The sequence below is a fragment of the Barbus barbus genome, assembly GCF_936440315.1.
Source record: "Barbus barbus genome assembly, chromosome: 15".
Taxonomy (NCBI): domain Eukaryota; kingdom Metazoa; phylum Chordata; class Actinopteri; order Cypriniformes; family Cyprinidae; genus Barbus; species Barbus barbus.
The window spans coordinates 24983400-25009139 of record NC_136743.1 but is presented as its reverse complement, the minus strand read 5'-3'; the positions used below and the strand labels follow the sequence as shown (position 1 = coordinate 25009139).

At 38.6% G+C, this 25740-nt stretch overlaps 1 protein-coding gene across 3 annotated transcripts in view; it reads right to left on the bottom strand.

Annotated features, from left to right (window-relative positions):
* The window catches only part of LOC306881632 (discs large homolog 1-like protein), a 132975-nt gene that overhangs the window by 53650 nt on the left and 53585 nt on the right, over positions 1 to 25740 (bottom strand). For all 3 annotated transcript variants that reach the window (XM_079435807.1, XM_079435806.1, XM_079435805.1), the window contains exon 4: positions 17221 to 17388. In XM_079435807.1, the coding sequence (XP_079291933.1) occupies positions 17221 to 17388 (168 nt within the window). The remainder of the gene's footprint in view (positions 1 to 17220; positions 17389 to 25740) is intronic.

The following is a 25740-nucleotide window of genomic DNA, read 5'->3' as shown; positions in this document are numbered from 1 at the left end:
CAAAAACTGCTAGCTCAATTGTAACAACCATGACTGAAAACCGTAGACTGGCAGTAAACCCTGAAATGCACATGTGTAGCATGCAAGTTAATTTGATAGAGAGAACACATGAGTTAAAAGCTAACAATATCACTTGAAGTCTGTGTCCCATGGCACCTATGCATGAGCCTATGAACTTACCTGACTTGTCCTTGATACGATGCAATCAGTGAAGGTATTGAGCCGGGTGAGGGGAGCGAGAACACGGCGCCAACGGGACGGCGTCTGTTTTGCAGTCTCCTCAGAGGAAGTACGTATGGACCACTGTCTGAACTTGGGTCCAGATGAGCCACCATGGGCCGAACTGGTGCTGCTGCCTCGACTTCCCCTGGAGTACAGGGTGTTTCCACTGAAGATGTAGTTCATCGCTGCAAATGCACTATGGATGCACGCCAGTCACTTCTCAGGAGTGTGTTGATGACAAAGACAGGAAAACAAATATAGCCAAAGTCTAAGAGCTTTTCCAAACAACTTCCTTAATTATGAGCGTGGCTTCCTGTACCAGACATATCGGAGGATTTCATCAGGACATAGCCTCAAGTGTGCTGTGAAGTCATGACCCTAGATACTCCATTCCGCCCAAGACTTACTCCGCGAAACAGCAACAACCTTCCAACACTGCTTAGATTCAGACGCACCAGACAGAATGAAGAAAAGAGAAGAAAGAAAAATATTCTACACAAAGCTAGCTGATGTTTTTTAGCCTCAAGATGCTGGGGATACAAACTCAAAGATGCCGATCAGTCGCTGGACAAATTACGAGTTGGCACTACTTTGTTCCACTGAAACCATCTGTCCAATTCAAAGAGCTTCCAAGATAGTAAATTTAAAGGCCATCAGATGATTAACAGCTGTCTGTCCAAGTCCAATTGGGACTGTCACTCTGCCCAACCAACAATGTTTCCGAGTGTCAAAAAATGAGGCCAAGTGAAAACTGGACCAAAAAAAGTGCTTCATTCTGCAATGAAATTCAATCTCCAGTCTTCCAAGAAGGCTTTCCCATATGATCAAAAGTGTAGACGTTTTTGTCAATTACTGAAAAAACAAAGAAAGGTATGAAGTATTCTCCAGGTCCGGATTAACATTTGATGTGGATACAGTGCCTGACCTTTAACAGTGGCACTCAGAAGATACCTCTTCCATACAACAGTTTCGTAGATGTGCCACAGGTGCCGGATGAGTTGGCTGATTTTGTCACCAGGCTCTGCCTCCACTCCCTTGGGAGCTTAAAGCCATAGCAACTACTCGCACATCTAAGAGAGCCAGCAGGATTTCCCGTGCAGGCTCCGGTCCCCTGTCTTGCACCAGAAGCCACAGTAAACATGCTCTTCGGCTTCATCTGTTGATATATTCATTAGTGCACTAGATCCTACAGCAGGGACTGGATGGTGCGAAAACATTATCATTCGCATGTCAACACCACGCTGGCTCGAGCACTGTGATATTCGTGCATGCCTCCATGTAATCAGACAAAGCCCTTTGCCCATAAACACCAGTGAATTAAACTGAAGAATTGGCTTGTCAGGATTTAGCTTTAACTATTGATCTAGAGGGTAAGATGGCATCCCAAACAACAATACTAAAGCTCCTCCCTCTGAAAAGATTGCCAATAGATATGGCAGGACATCAATAATACATTCCAAATTACCTCTGAATACACTGTGTGCATGTCTAATGAGATGCCAGCAAAACCCATTTAGAGCCACCTCTCAGAACCAAGCCTGTCACCTTGCTAATTGACATTTAGACCAGCACGATGCAGCACTGAGCAGCACAAAAAATCCACATCAGTAGTACTAACGGATGGATCTGACCAGGTTAACACGTTAAGAGTAAAAGAATGAGATATCAAAAAATGTGTTGGTGCAACTGTAACAGCTACTGCACGAAGGTACCGACTGACTCGTTCTACAGCTACAACGGGCAACTAACATTGGATATCAGTTTTCAAATCTTCCATAGGGCACACAATGGAATGCAAATTAGGCTGGCTATTGACAGGATCAGACTGCTGGTCAGCTTCTCAATAGATGTTGAAAGCAGGGTCAGGATCCATAGATGTTGTCTTGGCTATTCCTGTTACCACCTTTTCTCTTGATTCGGTGTCTAATAAAAGCCTGTTCTGTTCGGGAAACATGAAAGAACTGCTGCTAATGACAACCTTGGCCACAACTGTGACCCATGAAATTTCTTTAATCAAAAGAGAAACTCAATCCATAAACTCAATCTATAATTAACAGGTTCCCAACCCAAATAAATGCATTGTCTAATGTAGGTCCTTGAAGAGCTGAAACATATTGAAGAGCAATGTGACAATATCATTTTATCTGCTTATAAACATAAACATTACTTGTACATTATTAGCAGCCTATCTGTAGCTTCTCCATCAAAGCTCCTTATTTGAGGAGAGCATTTTTCAGATAGTAACTGGATGCCGATTCCACCAGACAGAATCTGCAGACTTTTCTTGCATTTTAAAAATTGGCATTCACAGATCTTTTAACTACAGTAAGACACTTCTAGATCTTTCTACATGTTTTCCTTGTGCATTGCATGCAAAAACATGGAACGTGATCATTGTTTTCTGATTTATGAATAAATAACTGTTATGAGCAGTTTCTTTTTCAGTGAATCAAAACATGCTATGTGACCAGCGTAATTTGGTTCACAAAATTAATTATTGATTACTATTAATAACATCTTTTTTAAATTACATTTTTAGCTTTTTTTTCGCCTTTATTTGAGAGGACAATCGAACAGAAAAAGAAGAGAGGGGAGGGCAATCAGGAAAGGACCACAAGTCGGGACCCTCACTAGTGTCACTTGAAGCACTGTTGCGCTCTAAACAAGGCAATGGCTCCACACAAAAAAAAAAAAAAAAAATTACTTTTATTTCTATTTATGAGTAAATAAAGTTGGTTATTGAAATGCTACACCTATTTTATATTTCCCTGAATAGTTTACATAAATAAAAAAGAAAACTGCAATATTCCTAATGAATCTAAAATAAATAAAATCACATCAAACAGAGAGCTTATAAATCAGAATCAAATAGGGAAATCTGTATCGATAACCAGCCCTTAACGACACACATCCCAATTATGTGGATATTTGTTGAGCTTTGTAAGGAATTCTGTGTGCAGATTCCACAGAGGCCTAATGCTAACAAAACATCTGTGGACAGCCAAACACTGGGATTGTTTATTACCCTTTCTCTAAAGGAAACATGTTTAATCCATCCTCTTTGAAACCCCATTAAGGTTACATTTACTCACGTCTTCAACCTGAACAATGACTTGTTATCTGCAGGCTTTATTATCCAGATAATGTAGCAGTTACATTATTTAAATTACTAAAATGTAAAGAGGCCAATTGCAAAGAATCTGTGTCTTGATACAGGACTGGAATATATACACAAAATAGCAAACAATACCTTCTAACAACCCAGCAATAGGTACGGCCCAAGCTATCATGTGGGTATTTAAACATGTAACATGCCTTTGATAACAAATTACATGGATCATTTGGCGACTAGGGACCATAACAGTAAATCTGACCAGTTAAATGAGCTTAAGCATTCCAATGTGTACAACAACCATGATCAGATCAGTGGCAAAGCATCACTGCCATTCATGTCTGGAACGTACACATTTTGTGCAGCGCATGTGTGTGTGCGCGAGCGTGTAAGACACTGCAAGCACTGCTGCATGACAGAGGCACGCAGGTTGCCAGGCAGCAGAGGGAAGAGATATGTGCTTTCACATTTTCTCATTGAAACACAATGACGTGCCAGACATCACACACTCACGCAGGTTACTGCTACAATGTAATGCAGAACAATGCTCATATTTCACACAACAAAACAAATGACTTTACCGTGGCCTTACGAGACAGTCTGTCAATCAGTGCCTTTCAGACTCCATGACGTACTAACAAAAAATGACGCACCTCTGTCCATTATATAGTCCATTCAGTCTTTTGAGTGGAAGGACATTTTACTTATAATGAATCAGATTAATGCAGTTGCAAATGATGCACAATAAATTGTTTTATACAAAGCAAATCAAGTAACTTGTGTCAACATCGAAAACTACGTTTAAGCATTTATCATTTGCTTTACCGAGAGCAAGTTCTGTATTCACTGCAGTGATTGACACGCAGCATTTTCTTGTTGTGGAGTTCCAGACCTACCAACAAGTGCAGACGTCGCCTCTTGGTTCTCCTTAGTGTACCCATGATCCGGCGACCCATCTTTTTAGCATACCACACCGAGCTGAGCATTGTGGGCTGAGGCTGGAGTGTGTGTGAGGGGTTCACTCTTCGGTGAAATAGAACTCGTTTCCCGACTCTAACCTGCCCCCCTCCACCTCTTCTTATGCAGGCATCTCAAAGCCAGTTACTGCACATAGTGCGTGCCGCCAACAAAAACATACGATGCAGGTAGCTAAGAGCAGAAAAAAAAAAAAAACAGGCTGCCTGACGTACACAAACTGCAGCAGAAATAAAGAGCTTCACAATCTGTGCAGCCCCCTGTAACGCTACTCGTTTCACCTTCTCTCTCTCCTGGCACGCTGATGCGATCGCAGCTGTGCAGTGGTGGGATGCGAGCTCAGTGCAGACGGCTGCAGGTGCCTGCGTTCGTCTCTACCAGCTCAAAATGAGTCAGCAGGAAGCTGAGAGAGTGCTTGATTTGGCTAGCACTGCCTGCGCTCCTCTATGATTGCCTGAAAGAAATTAGTCCAGAGGCTTCCGATGCAGACGTTACTCCAATGCTGTGCCTCTCTGACAAACGGCTGCAGTGTCCAATTGCTACATTGTGATAAAAGAGAAGACGATGTTTTCCTCACGTTGTCTTGGAAATGAGGCAGGGTAACATCCTTCCCTGTGCCTGTGGAAATTCCTGGGTTGTAGGGGACAGCGCTCTGGCACCTTGACCTCTTCGCATTTGTCGTGCTCTCCTGATGCTTCCTTGAATGTGTGATCAAGCCATTCAACTTTGCCACACGGGGAGATATATCAGGACTGACGTCAATGACGGAAAATGGGAGGCAGCTCAAGGCTCATGATTTGGATGAGAAAAGTGACTGAAGGACACAGCCTCACCTCAAACCCATACCAACACCGCATCATTCTTAGATGCGTGTGGCAAAAACTGTTTTCAGGCCACCTTTTCACATCCACCTCATAAATCCCAAGACCAGAAAAGTCATTCAGAAAAGGAGTCAACAAGGAATTGGCTATTCATCTTATATAATGACCATTTCATGCAGTAATGAGGCTTTAATCGAAATCTTCAGCACAAGATCCTGAAGCTCGAAAAAACATTGGCCATGTCCTGTGGAAGCAAAGGTGCTTCCGTGCATGACGGCATGCACCAACAGATAACAAATGCAACAGCAAAGCTATCGTTGCAGCATATGAAGCCAAACAACTGTTGCATTTAAAAACACAGGTCTATCATTTAACTAGAACCCACGTGCGTAGATTCTAGCAGGCTCATGCACCTATCAAAATGAAATATTGCTTAATAGGAAGGACAATGAAAGGTACAATGCAAGAGCTGCACTGTACCCTCTAGTGACAGCATTAAGCCTGTCTGATCAAATGTATTCAAATCATCATGAAACGATGAAAATCTGCATCGACCAGTCACGCTGATCACATGGAGATGACCGACACCAGACCGCACATGACTGACAGCCATATGACAAACACAGAATTGGCAAGCTGCAGGTCCTACATCAGAAGAACATAAAGATGCTTGCCAAGTCAGACGACAGACTGTTACCTGGACGGTCACAGGACTTTGAGGGTACGGGTTGGAGAGAGGAGTAGTAGGAGGCGGAGGACTCTCCTCGTTCACTACAGTGGATGGCCCATCGAAGATGTTTTCCAGCGACTCAACCTACAGAGGGGCATGAACTCACTGTATTACAATACAAGTTTGACTTGAAAGTGCCAACATTACATCATCACAAGAAGATAAAGAGAGACAGACCATAGAACAAATGGGAAGTAAGGATCTAGAGCTAGTGAAATGTTCACCTTGACAGAATTTTGAGGCATCATGCATGTTTGAAGGCCTATGATACCCAAAAATGCGGTCCCTAGGCAAGCTCACTAGGTTTTGAGACAAAGCCTGAGAGTCACCAAAACAGAGAGGATAAGGATGCTTAAGTTGATGAAACACAGACCACATATATATATATACATATACATATATATGTGTGTGTGATGAAAGACAGAGGACAAAAGTATACTTTACATTAAATTATGATAAGACTCTTGGGACAGAATGTCAGCCTATAACCTAAATGGACCATTGCCAACATCACTCCCATCTCCATGAAAACCATTAAGAACAGTTCAGAACAGTTCACAAACAAAATAAATAAATAAATCTGGTTCCCCACTTTCTTCAGAATATATCTCTTAAAATATCCTGTTTTATGTTAAGCAAAAGTAATAAATTCATACAAGTTTGGAAAAACTTGTGGATAACTAAATTACAATTTTCCTTTTTGGGGGAGAACAACCCCTTTAATGCAGTGGTCTCAAACTCAATTCCTGGAGGGCCACAGCTCTGCAGAGTTTAGCTCCAACCAGCTCCAAATCTCACCTGCTTGGAAGTTTTAGTGATCCTGAAGAGCTTGATTAGCTGGATCAGGTGTGTTTGATTAGGGTTTGAGCTAAACTGTGCAGATCTGTGGCCGTCCAGGAATTGAGTTTGAGACCAATGCTTTAATGCATGAACACATAGCAAAGGTATTTATATTGATAAATCATTACCACTAGAAACAGCATATACAATTGCAATGACTACTACATAACACAAGGTGGCAATGGAATCCACCACAGATGAACTAATCCCTAAATGTTTTCCTCACAAAGTATCCTTACCAAATTGTTATATGATAAATTACAGGGGCATTAATACCTAAGACAGTCCACAGTATAAAAAAATAAAAAATTACAATATTTAAAAAATGTTCAGAATCAGTGCTAATGTTTAGAAATGTACCCTTTTTATTTCATATGGTTTTGAAAAACTTTTATACATTTTTGTGCTTTTACTGCACCTTAATATAGTTTAAGAATATATATTTTACCACCATCATGAATTAATAATTATTTACAAATGTGGAAATGCATCACATGACATTTTACAACCTGAAATAATCTGAAATGATTATATTTTAAGAACCTTACATATCTTAATATCTTTTTATTGTCGACATTGTCGATGTCAACTAATCATTTCAGCCCTATTCAGTAGACACATTCACCACAATGTTTGCAGTGGTTACAATATTAACAGACAGTACCAGGGTAGGAGCACCGTTTTAAAGGTTGGTTCTCAACCAATGGGCCAGGACTAACTATGGGGCTTAAGCAAATTCCCAAGGGAAACGCAGGATAACAAAGTACCCAAATGAATAAGTTATTAATATATTTCAATAATCTACCTAAATAATATTCTCTGATATTTATTTTTATTTTCACAAATTGATTTTTTATTTAACCTCATGGTTAATATAATATATTAAATGAATTAATCACTTTAATTAATTGAATATATTAATAGAAAGTTTGAATACAAGCAGCTTTGTCATGATTACAGCAGAAATACCAGAAATATCTGCATATACAGCGGGGACCTCATATGGGGGGATGGGTTGGATGCTGTTTAGAGGGTCTCTGAGGAGATGCGGAGGTGACTTACAGATAACCCTAGGCCACAACTGTAGTGTAAGGGTGTGTCTGAGATGGATGGCAGGTTGTGAAGAGGCTGAGGGAATGAAAAGGTGCCAGTTTAAGTGTGAGTAGTAAAGGTTATGAGAAGTGGCAGGTGTTATTTCTCATCTGTGGTTTGTTGTGTGCATGCTTCTGGCTTAGGCTCTGATCAGGACTGAGGGGGAGCTGTGGGATCATAAATATAAAGGCAGAAGAGAGCACTGGAGCACAATAGGAGCAGGACGAGCGCTTGTAAATGTTGACACATACATAACTACTTTCCACCTCACAGCAAATTCATAATCTCTGGACACAGTTACCATGCTGCCTTCCACTCAACACACATAAACGGTGTTTCATCTGGCATGTTTCTTAATCACTGTAACGTGTCAATAACTTTAAGAACTACCGCAAAGTTAAAAGGAATTTAAAACATTAGATAAAACACGAGAAAATCGATTTTTGAAATTTGTGAATCAATGCGAATCGGTAGAGGATAAAATTAACCGGTAATCGGTAAGCCCCTCCCCTCGAACACAGACTAGCCAATGGCAGTCGAGTATCAGTTGGACGGGGAGCAGAACTCGGCTATCTTTAGGTTTCAGCGCCATAGAGAAACATTAGATAATCCGAAGCTCGCATCGATTTTATGGGGTTTATGCTTCAAAAATGGAAAAACGATGTGCATGGGGTACTTGTAACACTGATTCCAGGTATTTTATTTTATTCTATTTATTCTATTCTATTCCCAAACTAAACAGAGCAAAATGTCCCTAACCATTCAACCCCAATCCCAATGAAGACAAAACGTTCATTTTCTTGTTGTCATACTCTCATAAAGCAGTGTCATCTTGCATTTCAGTAAGGTATTTCTGGCTAAAACTAGCTAACGTTAAACGTAAGTGAGTCAATGCTAACGTTCAAACCTAAATAGCGAACTGTAGGGCAAAAACATAAACGAAGGTCTACATATTTCTCTTCATAGGTCTCTTTATATTAAACTGGTTAAATGTAAATTAATAAAATCTTACCCTACGGTACATGAACAGCGTTGATGCGGGATTTTTTCATCTGCAATCGTGACGACCATAATATGAGACTTTTCCCGCTTGCATTGTGATCTATAAACCTCCGCTTCCAAATTAATACCCACAATATTTATTTAAAAATCTTTTATATATCCCTCCACGAGAACCAGAACAGCCAGACACAGGAACAGTTTCTTCCCTCAGGCAATCATCTCATGAACACTTGACAATAAACGTGGAACACACAACACTATCATACATTATATATTCATCACACATACTTATTTTTTCATTTCAAATTTGCACATATCAGACCTTTACACACATAATTGTCTATATTATATATTGTGTTTTTGCTGTTTTGTACATTGCCTATTTGGATATTTGGATATTATTCTTTTAATATCTGTGTCCTGTTACTGTCTTTCTGTTGCACTGTGGAGCTTCTGTCACTACAACTAGGGATGCACCGATCCACATTTTTTCACTTCCGATCCGATTCCGATACCTGAATTTGGATATCTGCCGATACCGATACTATTCCGATACCAGAGCTCTATTTGCTTTAATATCACTATGATTATTATCATTATTGTTGATTTTATGAGGCTGTAATAAACTTCTCTACAAGCAAGTCTATGTATGTCCCAAAAAGCAACTTGAGGTAAGTATGAGGTTAGAAAACGGCAGAAATCCCATCCTGAAAACAAATATGCAACTTTAAGGGTTTAAATGGATATTTATTTAAATTTCAAGACAGGATTACTAGATACTAGTGCAATATACACCATCAAAGAAACAAACCCTGTCATATGAATTAAACATCACAGATATTAATCACCACTAGGCAGCAACACAGTTTTAAAGTGTCAAACATGAAATAAAAGGGTAAACTTCCATACAACCACTCTCCAAATAATACAAAGGGCTGCTTCATCCGATCAACACAAATTAAGTACACTGACTCTTGTAGCATAAAAAAAGGTTTTCAAATATCAAATATTTGAAATAAAAAATAAATATTCACACTATCAATAGAACAATGTGCATCTGATCAACATAAATTCAGTAAATTCTTGCTTGTGTAGCAGCAACAAAATAAGGTTTTCAAATGTTAAACATTTTGAATAAAAGTGCAATAAGTGTACTGTAAACATCTTACACAAACACTATCAATAAGAGTGTGCATCTTAACGGCACAATTCAAGCATGGGAGGTTTGGCATTGAAGGTGACCTGGATAAGCTTAACCCCAGAGTCTGTGTAACTATTCTTGAAAATAAAATAAAAAGTCAAATGACTGAGGGAGTGACATGGTTTTCAACAAATCTCACTTAAACATTGGCAGGTTCTTTTTGAGGAACCAGACCATTATCTTTATTTAATGAATAATAAAGATAATGCATTTCAAACGAAAGTGACTGACCAACGCAGCCGGCGGGGGCTGGTTGCCAGGCTGCAGGATGACTCAACCTCGCTCCACGGACAGTTTTTTATGTTTTATCAGACAATAACTATTTAAGACTTTGCTTCAGTATAATTTTCGGGACAATTAGAGCGGGATTCGGAATTCGGGACAGCAGCTTAGATTTCGGGACTGTCCCGAATTTTTCGGGACGTCTGGTCACCCTAGCTGGAAGTTTACTTTGCTTTTTGAATGATTCCAGAAGTGATTCTTGGCGGCTCTTCTCTTCTTTCTCCCCCCCTGGTTAAAAAGTCCTCGTGCTCTCTCGAGTGGTGCTTTTTCAGGTGTTTAATTACATTTGTAGTGTTGAACGTCGCGGCGGAGGTTCCACCTCTTGGAACAACGGCTTTGCAAACATTGCACGTTGCTGTCTTACTTTGCGGCGTTTCGACCGTAAAATATTTCCACACAGCGGACATGTTGTATGGCGCTCAATGCTTAAACTGCTACCTGCAAACTGCAGAGGATTTCCTGAAAGGAGGCGTGTCATCTCTCTCAGTGTCTCATTGGAGCACAGACACGTCACCTAGCCCACGTCACAGACACGTCATTTCAGCAGACAGCATTGTAGACATAACTCTGGATCGGTTTTGTGCGTTGATATTGTTGAAGTGTGTTCTTTCACTATTTTAATATTTTTGTTATTCGTAATAATTATTGTTGTGTTTTTAGTTTATTATTTTACATTGTAAACTGAATGTTCAAATAAAGCATTTAAAAAAAAAAAAAAAAAAAAATAATAACTCTGGATCGGACATTTCTCCTGGTTGGATCGGAAATTTCCGATCCGTTAATTAAGCTGGTATCGGAACCCGATACCGATACTGGATCGGATCGGCCCCATCCCTAACTACAACAAATTCCTTGTATGTGTAAACATACCTGGCAATAAAGCTCATTCTGATTCTGATATTTAAGTACCACTTGAAAGGTAGTCCTTCTGTGTCCAAAATTTATCAAAAAGATATAGGGACAAGGTTTTCACACTGACAGCTATCATTGTAAGACAGTTAACAACTCTGCTTATTTGTCCGAGTTCACAACAGTAATTAAGGGGGGCAGGGCTTACCGATAGGTCAATTGCGATTCATATGTACATCAGTATATCATAGGCACAATTACTTCCTGGTTTTAGATAAGCCAGCTCAGTCATTTCCAGTCAACTGTACTGTGCCGTAAGGGGAGCGCTCCTTTGATCGGTTTCTCTACATAATCCATTCACAATTTGGAGAAAAGTTTTGTTCGTCTAAGACAGGGATGGGCAACTTTGAGAGTGACGAGGGCCAGCATTTTTTCTCCTTTTTACCAAGGGGCCAGATTACTAATCCACGTCCACATACCTTTTACACCGTCTTACTCAATTTCCTTTTTATTGAAAGAAATGAAAGTATAATGTAATTTGTTTTTAAGGATTTTATTAACTATAAAACTTGTGCAGTTATGCTAGTTCAGAAGGGAAATTTTGTTGTCAGTTGACAGAAATATTACCCAACAAGTCAATGTAAACATCTCAACTGACCGTTCGCAAAAACCGCCCACCCTTAGTTACTGTTGCCATGACCGACAAACAATACCGCTCTCTACACACGTTCTCACGCAGTGAAAAATACATTGCAGAGCAAAGAGGAAACTGACCAGCGTTGGGAGTAACGCGTTACAAAAGTAATGCATTACAGTAACGTATTACTTTTTGATGTAACGCAGTAGTGTAAGGCATTACTAATAAATTTTCAGTAATATTTTACTCGGTACATGTTCAGTAACGCTTGCGTTACAACACACTTTTAGCCCCCAATTTTTTTTTATTATTATTTTTTTTTATTTCAACTGGGGCTCCAAATTTTTTATGTCCCTAGGGCCGGGCTTCGGGCCAATATTCACGTCATAGTTCAGACGCGGACCGGTCCTCGGGCCTGTTTTAGGCTTCTCCTTATCTTTATATTTTAGACATCCATCAATTATTGATGAAAATAAATTGCCGCGCTGGTGGAAACAACACGAGTCCGTGCTCAATGGTGTTTCGTGTCCTGCAGCAGCAGCGAGCCGTCAGCACAGCTGAAGAGTTCTGCGTTCAAATACACACATTAAGCAAAAGTAATTACCATGAATGTGTCCGGGGGAAATAGTAAGGATTCGCCATCTCCTCGTTAGACGCGCCTTTAGAGAGAAGTGCATCTTCACGGATAACGATTATATTAAATAGTTTTTGTTTTCGTTTATTTCGTTAAGTAGTAATTTAAAGCTTTCTATAGATATATTTATCATGTCTGTGAGGCATGTATTCGCTGACTTTAGGTTCATTTTTGTGAAGTTCTCCTGTTCAAGATAAAAGCACGACGTTTTGTTGATATCGTGAGTGCACACAAATAAAAGTAGACCCTTTACAGTTCTGAATGATGTATTAATCTTACCTTTATGAGCAAAAATTATGACGCAAGTTGTTGGTGCCTCCATGTCCTGTGCTTTAGCTTCCACTCTCCGCACAAACTACTGGATGCAGAGCACATTTATCTAGGTTTAACGTTTTAACATTGTTATATGCTTGAACGGTTTTAGTATATCTATAGATTTTATTTTAGGCAAGTCATGATGATTTGAGAAGGCTAAATTGATCACGCATAAGCTATGATCAGCCTGCTGGTCTGCCGATGGCCGCTTGGTGTTACTTTAAGAAAGAAAAAAATTATTTAATGAACAAAAAATGCTCCAAACTTTTTTTCTAAATGAACTTAATAAAAAGCCAGAACCAAATATAAACACTTTGCCATTAGGGCAGGGTTCTAGTACATTTTGTCATTTTAGAATGTTAAGTTCTACTTCTGTAGATATTTTGATGAAAGTAACTCAAAAGTAATACAGGAGTCATGTAACGCATTACAATTCTGACACAGTAATATTGTAAGGTAATGAATTACTTTTAAATAACAGTAACATGTACAGTACATCTATAATGTATTACAGTTTGGAAGTAACTTGCACAACACTGAAACTGACAACACAGGTTACTTCTGATATGAAACAAGGTCTCAGAACCCTCAGCTTTTAAATTGTGTCATTTTTAAAGAAATTCAAACAATAAATATCGTTTTGTGTCGTGACAGATCACTGTATTGCCTCAGTCAAACACGTGAACCAATCATCTTTTCATATTTACTTAAAGCACGAAATGAACATAAATAAACATCGGAAAGTGTTTTATTTCAACCGAGGAACACACCGTTTTTCAAGTTTAAGTCCACCGAAGTTATCTACTCTCCTGTCTGATTTGTGGTAAAGGCTAGAAAGGATACAGCTGCGTCTATACCAGGCATGCATATTTATATATTTTCTGAGCCGACAATATAACGTGAAACCTATAAAAACGGTTTTAAAAAGCACATAGTGCCATAGTTTCATCACTTTAGAGTGTCGCAATGACCGTCTTTTTGCTGTAAAGGACCTGTCATAGTTTAATGAGTGGGAAGATAACATGAAGCAACATGAGGAGAGCTGCATTGACAACAGATGAGCACACATGTGCATACAGCTCCCGATCGGGGCCAAGTTCATGGGATTTTGTCCACAGAATGATAAGAGCACACGTTTTAACATTTTATTATTTAACACTCAGTATTTAACTTAAGCGCTGCAAGACATGCATACAGAGCCGGACATGACAGATTTTCTGGTACGTAACAAGTACTTTAGAGCAGTGGCTCCCAACCTTTTTTTCATGGGCCCCCCCTACGTACACATATGGTCTAATTATTCATCTAATATAATCTAATTATTAAAATTAACCATTGTTCTTCCATAGTAGCACATATTTACATCATGATAACCAGAGTTAAATCCACACATATAGAACCTCAATACTGTGGTAAAAATGCAACTTATGGCTTCTAGGTAGCCTATTTATCTGTAAAACAGTAGTCTAAATACATTTATTATAAATGCACAAACGCTAGCCCCACATTTCTGCCACAATACCATGGTGCAGTTAGTGTTACTACTGTAAATCCATGGTAAACGAAGGCGATCTGATTTCTGCTGTGTGTCAGCGCTGTTTTATCTGGATTTAAACTAGTTTATATCAGTTGACTGATACTAGTTTATACCAGTCATTTGTGTTCTTCGCTGAATTCCAGCGCTTCTCACTGGATCTCACAGCGCTGTTTAGTGGTTGCGTGATCGGTGAGTAAACACTCGATCTGCGCTGGATATGATCCGTGTGGCACGGTTCAAATGAGTAGCGCTCTTTTGTTTCGCTTTTGCCGCATAAACATTAAATTGAATATTTATCGAACTTGGTTTTTCGAGGACAATTATATCACTATATAATTATAGTTATTGTTTTATCGCTCAGCCCTACCTCAAAGCATATCTGCTCCCGCGCCCCCGCTGTGAACTCTGGCGCCCCCCAGGTTGGGAACCACTGCTTTAGAGGAATACCTTAACTTATTACCGTTACCGTGGCAACCAACAGCAGCACAGCATAAACCACTGCACATTTTTATATTTAGTTATATTGAAAAAGTTTCAGTCTATCTTTTTACCCTGTTTTAACATGGATTTCTATGGAGACCTGTCGTAGCTGTTGGGCTAGATGGCGGATAGCAGCGGCGGCACATAATATCCGCGTTCTGATTGGTCAGATCGTATGCCAATCAAGCTCTTTGCGAACGGTCAATAGGCCTTTATCACACTTCCGCGTTCAAAAAGCGGAAGTTTCAAATAGTAGCGTACAAGTACTTCCGCTGCAGCCTCTGTCAATGGCTGTGCCCATAGCACGGCATTGTTGTGGATTATTTATGTAGAATTCAGCACATACACATCTTCTAAACACACCAATCTCAGTTTACAACAATTGAGTATTATGAAGCGAAGGAATGTGTTGTCACGATATCCCGATGCGTATTTCCGGACTTAAACAGAAGCGCGCGAGCCATACTGTATGTGTATACGCAATTCTTCACTGTCTGATCACCTTATTTCATTACAGAACAGCGAGAAAACTATACAAACAACATATCACATTAGAATTAGCCAAAGCTTAAAACATTAATTATGACTAAAGGCTGTATAGAAGGATTCAATTAAAGGTTTATGGCAAACTTGTTGTATTAAACATAATGCTCTCATTTTTTCACGCGCCGACTTTATGATGCAATCAATATTATGATGAAATCAGTCGGAGCATTCCTCTGGCAGTAACTGCGTACTCTTCATTACTCAGATAGGCTCATGTTACACATTGAAACGAAGGATGACATGATACATGGTATGGAATCAGTATAAATACGCAGTTTTAACATTGACGTTTATTGCGTCACTGTTCAACTAAACTAAATTAGTTTAATTTTTTTCACAAAACTGGCGTCTGTCCATTGGCAATAAAGCAGGCGGAAATTCCTTTACGCTACTAATCGGAGCTGGATGTGACGACACGCGGACTGTGATAAAGGCCATTGTCTGTAAATTTGCAACAAACAAATGTACAGGGGTCATATTTTTTTATTAGTGGCCTACAGAACATTCTCAAAACAACCTAACAGGACAGTTAAAATGGGCTTATTCAAAAAAATAAATAAATAAATAAAAAGTTATTCCAAATGGTACCATAAAATAACCTGGTATCTGCAGGAATTTCAAAATTAATTTTAAGACCTTTAAATAACTTTTTAAGATCTGCACTTCACATTTCAGTGAAATGTGTCTAATGGGTCTCAATCAGGCTCAAACTGATAAGCAATATAGATGACGCCATTGTTTACAATATAACCGGAGCACAAGCCGCTGAGGTGAGGGTCGGGACGTTTAGACGCACACTAGAGGTGGTTTAGCTAATCACAACACACTGGACACTATTAACACATGTTAGACTGCACCCCATAAACACAATCAAGCCTAGAAAAAAAAACAGTCAACCACCCCTTTAAAACAGGCACATGGTGCCATAGTTTCACCATAGTGTCGCAGAGACCATCTTTTTGCAGTAAAGGACCTGTCATAGTGGGAAGATGACATGAAGCGACACGAGGTTATAGCTGCATTGAAAACAGATGAGCACACATGTGCATATACAGCTCCCATTCACGGGCGAAGTTCACGGGTTTTTGTCCACAGAATGATAAGAGCACATGTTCTAACATATTATTTTTATTATTTAACACTCTAACTAGCCGGACATGACAGGTTTTCTGGTACGTAACAAGTACTTTAAAGTAATTCCTTAGATTATTACCGTTACTGTGGCAGCCAACAACAGCACAGCAACCCTGCGCACATTTTTATACTAAGTTATATTGAAAACTGTTTTACCCAGTTTTAACATGGATTTCTATGGAGACCAGCCGTAGATGTCGGGCACACAATATCCGCGTTCTGATTGGCCAGATCGCCTGTCAATCAAGCTCTCTGCGAACGGTCAAATGTCTTTGAAAGAAGTGAGGGTAGCAATACATGTATTTGTATCCACTATGCCAGTCTTTCATATTGATCAATGTCCATTCAGCAACACAACAGATTATGAATCAGCCTGTGGGCCTTGCAAACCCCTCTGCGTTTTAAAGCACTCTGTACACTAATAATGAGATTTCCATTGAACCAAGTGCATTGGTAGATTAAGAGCCTATAATTCTATTGGCCCAACATTTTTTCATCCTGACCTAATAGTATGCTTAAGACAAAAGTATTCATTTTGATCGCACGTGGTAAACAAAATCAACAAACAAGTTGACCATACAAAAGCAATTCTTATGGCTGTCTGACTGTTTTCTTGAAATAATCCAAGGAGGGGAAATCATTCTAAAAACCTAAAGGGTGTTTGTGTGTGTTGTGTGGGTAAAGACTGAGGCACACACACAGTTATAACAAACTGTATGGTAGAATTTGGACAACGAGGTGATTGACAACACAGCAAATGTTAAAATATGTGAACTGATCAGGAAGTCTAGATTCCAAGACCAGGACCTACCTTCATTGGGGAAATATGTGCATGTGCCACATAACCATGGACGTTCTCAATCTGGGAGAGGTTTTTCTCAGCCACTTGGACCAGCTCTGGCCCAGGAGCCTCATCAGTGAACTGGGGCGAGCTCTGCTCCTGTGGAGATCCTGTGTCTTCATCATGGTGTCTGTACTTCTGCAGAAAACAACAGATACCAGTCAGATAAGATAAGATGAATACCATGTTGTAAGGAGATTTGAGACCTTTTGAGGTCTTAGTTTCCCTTTGACAACTGCTTGGTTTGTCACAAAAACCCTATATTCCAAAACCAAATGACCTTCCTACAGAGGCAGAATTTTAAGCCACATGTCAGGTAGGTTACTTAATTATGCTGCCTCCAAAGACCATTTTGGCCTTTTCAGAGAAGGCAATCCTAAAATGCATTATGACAAAAAATAATAAGTTGGGGTGCCAGATATTGTCAGACTGATATCGGAATTGGTCGATAATGGCTTTAAATGTAAATATCGGCATCGGCCCGATATGAAAATATATGCCGATATGTCTTGCCGATAAGAGGAATATGTTAACTCACATGTGCTAAAGGTGTGCTAGTGTTTAGATCACGTCAGCAGTGTGGCTCATTTTTGAAGCAAAGTTTTGTCTGAATGATGATTAGATTGACTGTTTCGGATCGCTGCATTTAATCTGTGAAAGCATGTACAGAATGGCATTCGGTGTGTGATAGATTGAACAGTAATAGCAGATGCAGTAGCAGCAGTAACAGCCTCCCCGGGGTCCTAATGCCCGTTAGGTAAGGAGTTTTAATCTGTAGGGGGCGCTGTTGGCCTACTTCTAATTAAATTAAAAGTAAAATAGCCTACACAAATAACATTTAGACTGTGTTTCTGATTAAATAAAGCAGTAATTCATGTCACAAAATGCTATAGCTTACATGACAAAAAAATAAATAAAATAAAAAAATCACAAACATGACATTAATTAAATACTTTTATATATACACTGATTTATTCATTAATGTGTAATGTTTTATTTTTTAAAACAAATCATTAGCTCTAAAAGATTTTCAACATTTTGACAACCCTTTTGCTTTAGACCATCTACAAATGTTAGATAAATCTTAAAACAAAATGTTAGAGTTAACACTGCATCCTCCTGGGGGGGAAAAAATAAAATGCAGCAATTGATATATATCTTATTTTCAAAGCTTCAACGTACTGTCAAAAAACCATCATTGTTGTTTATTTAATTCTAACAAATAAGTTCTTGTTAAAAACTAACCAAAATTAAAAATACTTTGCTTAGAATTTCTGCGCAAGTGAGACTTGGTGTTGCTTCCAAACAAAAGGAAATATATCGGTATTGGCCAAAATGATTTATAAAATATCGGTATATCGGCAAAAATCTAATATTGTGCTTCCCTATGAACAAGAGAAATATTCTAAGCTTATTTCATTCAATACCCAGAAGTTACAATAAAAATTAATTTGGGGATTGTTAGGATGCTGCCTTAGAACTCTACAAAGTAGGCAGCAAGACATCTCACTACGTTTTGGAACAGCTTAGATATCTGAGACGTATATAAACAATCATAAACATGAAATGTGGAAGACGTTAAAAAAGACTGGAGGTTTATGTTTTAGTTCACTATAGTAACCACGTAGTCAGTGCAAAAGGATGGAAAAGGAATTTGGTTTTGGGGATGGCAGATACTTTAATATTGAAATTTATGGAAAGCTCTGACTGAAAGTAGAGACGCACTGAAGTGTCTAGTTAAAGGACTGTAAGGGAAGTGTCAGCAAGCTCATGTTTAGCTGATACAAATACTTATGGCCTTATATGTAAACCTGGATATGACCTGAAAGTAAACATACTAAAAACACAAATGAGATTTGAGAACTGCAGTGAAGGACAGAGTTTAAGGGTAATAAGGACTTGTATTCAGAAGACATAGGATACCCAGGAAGACTTAGACCCAAGAATGAGCCGCATATTAAGTTGTATAGACTTCATGGTGCATTTTTGTCCTTTTCAGAGCCTGAAAGGTCATGATGCCGTGTTTTCCCATGTAAAGAAATCGTACAGCATCACCATTCTTCAAAGGTGTTCCAAAAAGGTCACTTAATATTACATATATATTACTATATTTTATATTAATCACTGTGTCTGAATAGAATGGTTTGGGGAAAAACAAAATCATACAGTTTTAAAGAAAAATAAGGAAGTAAATATTATAATTTATACTCCCTCATTTTTTATTTTTTAGGTGAACATTAGACAATATACTTTTTGAAGTATCATATGTTGTAACCAACTACACCGATCCACATTTTAATTCTAGAAACACTGAATATGATCAAACCATACATACCGTTGCACTACAGTAGTGCTTTCACATGACAATGAATGGGTTTCCCTTCCTCTAAAATAAACAGTGGTACATGCTTACACAGAAAGGTAGCTGATGAGCAGTTTCCACACAGGCAGAGGATGGCCACAGTTGCTATGCCAACAGGTTTATCAGATACAGTCTACTTCTCACTATAGGTAAGCCAGTGATTCAAGCAGCCTTATTTAAAGCTAACACATGGGTCAATTGTACTGGTTTACCCACTAAGATTTATGCATTTGCATTAAAAAAGCAATTAGGAATTGACACTGAAAAGTGGGTTTTCTTCCCATTACGCAAATATAAAAGAAATTTTATACATCATCCACAATGTTTTTGAAAATATAATAATGGGCTTTGAGGTCGACCTAGATAACCATCTTATCTCTCACTCTACATAATCATTGCATTTGCTTATTAAAAATCATCTCTCCATCAGACAGTTAGGCCTATCGTCATATTCTTACATAATTTCCTCTGCTATCACTTACCTGTGCAAAATGTGCACATTCATTACTTCCTCCCTCATGGTCAAAGGCTCAATCCCAAATAAAGACATTATGTCAAGAAATTAAATGTGTCGTCCATTTTTTAAAGATTTTAACTGAGATGAACATATGCCTGAGAGAGTATCCAGAAATACACAATGAATAACAACAGATTTTCAAACCAGAGTTCAAGGACCCCATGGGACCACAAGAGGGCGCTGTGGGTTCCATTTAATTTTATAGCCCTAAATTTGGAACATTATTTCATATCTTTACGTTATCATGTTTTGAGTATACATTATTTTCTATGCATAAAATACCTAGCTGCCTTTATATTTTAGGAAGGGGGTTCCTGGTATCAAAACGTTTCAAAGGACGTAATTGCGCTTGTTTTGTTAAAAGTACTTTCAAGATTATGTATGTATATACATTCCATAAAATTGTTATATTTACATGAAATACAAGAATATTTACATTTGAGTTTAAGTGCAAGTTACTTCATAATTTGGCAGCAACATATTAAGCTATTTAGGATGAAATTTCTAAACAGTTCTTCTAAACAAACTGCTCAACCACCTATAACTGCAGTGTTTCGTTGAACTGACAGTAAGCAATCCAATTACAAAACACACTGTGACTAAGCCTTGTCAACATTCAAAAGTCACAGAGGTGTCCAAAGACGTAGCTTTTTCTTTGTGCATCTGGCCACAAGTCTTTCCCTAACAATACTGCCATGTTACGTAATTTTCCTCCAACATCCATAAATGGAAATATCAGCAAGAAATGCTATCATTAAGACTGATTTGTAGGTGTTCAATGTGTAGAGCATGTGGGTGGAAGCACATGACAGAAGAGGAGAGCTCACAGTCTTCCCTGATGAGAGCATGAGGAGGAGGATCTCCTGGCAATCACAACCACTCACTATTGAGTCATGGTCCTCTGTGGCTGAGGTAAGCAGCTCACTATTCAATCTGGAGCTTTCCTGGGATACACCGTGTACTGCCTAGTAGACCAGGACACACACACAAAATTATTTCAAGACAGCACATTCCTTAGCAGGAGTTAAGACTTCCAGTCCCAGCATCTGCATTTGACTGGCTGGCCGATTTCCTGCCCTAAATCTCCTTATCTCAGGAGACCTCTAAAACCCAGGATAAATTTGAGGGAACATCTGAAATGGATTTCGAACAGAACCTTCAATGTTGTTCCTGACCGGTTTACCATAAATAGAAGTTGCATAATCAACAGTACAAAGCGTGTGGCATCTGGAAAGGCTCCAGCCCTGATACCTCCTGATCGTTTAAAGCAGTAATTCAATGATGGTATCAACACAGATGATGGTTTTACAACAGACGTCCGAGCTAAGAAAATCCCCAGATCTCCATCCGGAGTGACATTCCCATGACCTCCCGTTTCTCCCCAGCGAGAAACACACCTTTTCTTATTGGCAGAACAAAGAAGATCGGACCTTTATAAGTGTTCCCAAAAGGACAAATAATAATCGCTGCTGCTATTAAAACAATATACTCAAAAGTAATATATACAATATATTAACAATATATATTCAGGTTGTATTTTATGAAATTAAATTAAGCTTGCTGTGTTATTGGAATCTATGTTATTGTTGTAAATCTCTTGATGTCTAATTTTTCCCGATCACTATTGTTTAGTTTCACATGCTTGGTGTGATTATTTAGAATTTAGGATTGTTTAATCTATGCCTTAACCGCGTAATAGATAAAATTTATATATGTACTTTGGGTATGCAAAATACTTGGTGTTTGATTTTGAATGAAAGCTAGTTGCGTCAGCAATAATTTGGTGTGGATGAAAGTTTACTTTTCTCATTGTAATGTATGATTAAAACATGTTCTTCATTTTATGAAATAACTCAGCAAAGGATTTACGCACGGAAAACTGAGCCGTGCGGGGCGGGGCTCCGCCCTACAGAAACACTTGTGATTGGATCAAACAGAAAAAGGGGCAGACTGAAATCAGCCCAATAAAGACAGACACCCAGCTTCGGTGTGATGTTGTTTGCTGCTTGCTCGCGCGCTGTTTGAAACTTCGGCTCCTCATCTGATCGCGCTGTTCCTTCTGGCGAGGATCCACACATGCCTTCAAAGTTCTGACCAAAGAAACTTTAACACCTGAGGCCGAAAGAACTCTAAACAGACTTCCTAAGAGCGTCATCACATCACAGAGAAACCAACCAATTGCAAGGGGGCATCCCCAGTGACATCATGCAACAGCGATTTCAGCAGCCAATCCGCACCCAGGGTTCCCTCAACCACGAAAGGAATGAAACAACTCAGAGCAAGTAATCAAATAATTCTCCATAATTCTGCTGGAAACTGGTTGCATTCATCTTTAAGAGTAAAGATAGTAAGTTCCTTGCTTGTGACTCCCTCAGGTTGAAGTTAGAGCATTCTTGGAAACGAGCATTAGAACCTTAAACTCTCTTCAAATCAAAACAATTCATTGCCTGCAGCGTGTATGTGTGTTTGTGTGTGTACGCATTCTGTTTTGTGTTATTTTAGCTTAGTAGTGTTGTAGAGTAGCAAATAATCTTTGATTTATTAAGAAATCTTGTGTCTGGTGCTGTGTGATTTTCAAGTCTTAAACTATTTGCCAAAGATCGCGTTACCTATGCTCATGAATTTTCTCATCTCAGGTTTGTTTTATCGTTGGCCACGAATAAGATAAACGAAATTGTTAAAGATATACTGAATTTAACGATTCGCTGGACGAGTCTTTAAAACCTTAGAAATTATATGTTTTGATTGATATCATATCAGTATCGAGTCTTAAGAATAGATTCCCTAAAAGCTAAATTAAAATAAGGGCTAATCCTTACAACCGGATACTTCAACTCTGCAAACTGGGATCCAATCTGACTCCAGTTTTTGACTCCAGTTTCCACCTCAGTTTGCACATTTTGCCAATATTCACAGCTTTAAATAAGAACACACACTGCAATAACCTGCTTTCCGTGGCAATTTATCAGTAAGATGAAATGCTTTACCCACAGGTTTAAATTTCATGTGATGAAATGTCAAAAAATTATTGTATCGTTCATTAACGTGGCACAAACACTGCTAGACAAGTTATGTACCAATGTTTAATACGTTAGATTAGGGAGTTGCGCAAATCGTTAATCTTAAGTATGAGCAACAGTAATAGTGATGCTAGCAAATACTTCTAAGTAGAACTGAATTAAAAAAAAAACACCATATAATTCCATTTCAGAAAAAAAACTAAAAGAAACAGGAAAGCAGGTTTTAAACAAAAGAAAATGGAAAAAAGAACGTCAGGTGAATTTATGTGCCACAAACACTCTTTGCCACCCAGTGATTTAGGCATTCCATATATATTATTACTTATCGAGTCTGATCATGGACTATTCACAGGGTGAGGTATGACAATTGTAATTATATATATAATGTAAAAAATACAAAAATAATGAATGTAAAATATAAAAATATTGCAAATACATTAATATTGCGCAAACTTATGTCTGATTTGAGAACAAATCGAGCATAGCTATAGTTCTGGCAGGCCATGTTAGTCAAGCTCGCATCAGCTGACACTCAGCTGATCCACGTTTACCTATAGGATCACGACACCAATCATAATTCCCTTCATAAGGTCCCTTCAGTCATTGTTCAGCAGCTATCGCTTCGCTCAGGAACTAATCACCCACCTCCATCCCCAGCTCCTCCTCTCGTCCAGTCAGGACTTGGCAGTGAATATATCATTGAGTCAGACACCTGAATCATGATGTTAAAATAATCACGTAGAACATTAATGGCATCTGCTACATTTATCATTGATGTTGGTTCTGTTCTGTTACCTTAGGGGGGGTATTCTGCTCTCCCTGCTCCTATCCATGCTAGGCTGCGTGGATGGGCAGGGAGTGTTTGCTCAGAACAGAACCATTCCCCCAACCTAAAATGTATGCTAATCGTAAATTATATTGACAATAGTCCTGACAGATATGAATTTTAAGAAATGTTTTTAAGGTTGTAAAAATCTGAATTCACAAAGACATATAGACAAATAACTTAAGGATCTTCAGTTTCTTTTCAGATCAAGTGGCTTACATCACTTATCAGTTTGCAATCTCTGAAGAGATTTGGCAGTTAGTGTCAGAACAAGTTAACGTGCTTCAGAGATCGTCAAAATTTTACTGACAACATCCCACTCACTAGAACATAAGCCCATCCTTAAAGGTTTAGGATTTTAAAGTAGACAGTAGACAGACTCTTCTTTCCTCCTCAATAATATAGGAAAGCACCCAGTGCCAACGCTAGAACAATAAGGGGGCAAATTTGATCCATTTGAATCTGCATGATGTAAAATTTTAAATGTTCATATTTCAAATGTTCTGTGAACGCACTGTCATATTCTACTGATAAAAAAAAATACCACTATAATGACATAACCGGGAGCTACAACCAATTTTGTATAATTTCTTGTAACAGTTACATAATGCACTTTAGCTCTAAATTTGTCTAAATGCATTAACCTGCAGGATAAGTGCTGTCCTGCTGTTATTACATGGTGACCGTATGGCAATGTTGTAAAGTGATGCGTTACATTGCCTGTAACTAAATCCTTGTCGGCTCCAGTGCTTTAGGAGAATCACTGGAAATGGTTCTAACAAAATCTGGGGAGACATGACATGGCATTTGGGCAATCATCCCATCTGTGTGATCAGATGCTAAAACTGTGCGGTCAATCTGAGTCTGTACAGGTCTAGAAAGCAGCATAAGCTCCTCTGCTCAGCCACTATTTTTTCATACGCTGCCCTTCTTGTCATCAAGAAAATGACACTGAGTACAGAGAAATGACTAGTTTCGATCATTCTAGTCCAATTTGAGATCTGCCGAATGTGCCAGCCTATATATCTAAGGCCTCAGATCGCAAGGACAATTTGTGAGCAGTAGACCAGAGAAATTAGATTGAACACAGAGATAGTGGCAAGTGTATGGGTTTCTCTGGTTTAACTGCGAGTGTGAGGTGTTGTGCCCCTGACAAATTTGGATAGATGGCTTGACTTGCCATTATTACATCAAAGGATCATGGTAGAAATAGAGAGAGAAAAGAAGCCATCATACCCTTCCATGTTTTCTTAAAAAACTAAAAATAGAAGCTATGCATTCAGCCAGCGTGTTCTGGAACAAAAGACGATTGACTAAGAAATTAGTATTTACAGGAGCAGCAGTCCAACAGCCAGCATAGGCTCCCTCATAAATCACTGTCACGCTGCTGTTTTCCCTCCAGTTTAATCAGAGAAATATCTAAGGTCATTTAAAACAGTCATTGCTTAAAGATGACCTAAAAACAACTTTTCCATGTTTAAACCAATATAATATTTACAAGCACTAAAATCCTCCAAATGATCTACTCATCTATAGAATATTAGTTGATATGTTACACTTATCTCAAACAACAATTTCAGCACCATTATTTAAAATGTTTTTTATTAAAATATAGAGCTTTCAAGAATGGCTAAAGTTCACAATGATCTTGAAGTATTTCAGCTTTTCAAAAATAAATGTTTTTAACCTTTTTACCAATTGACAATGAATTCCAATTGAACGTCAATCCTGAGAAGAGCATATGACATGTAATCCTATGGGCTTT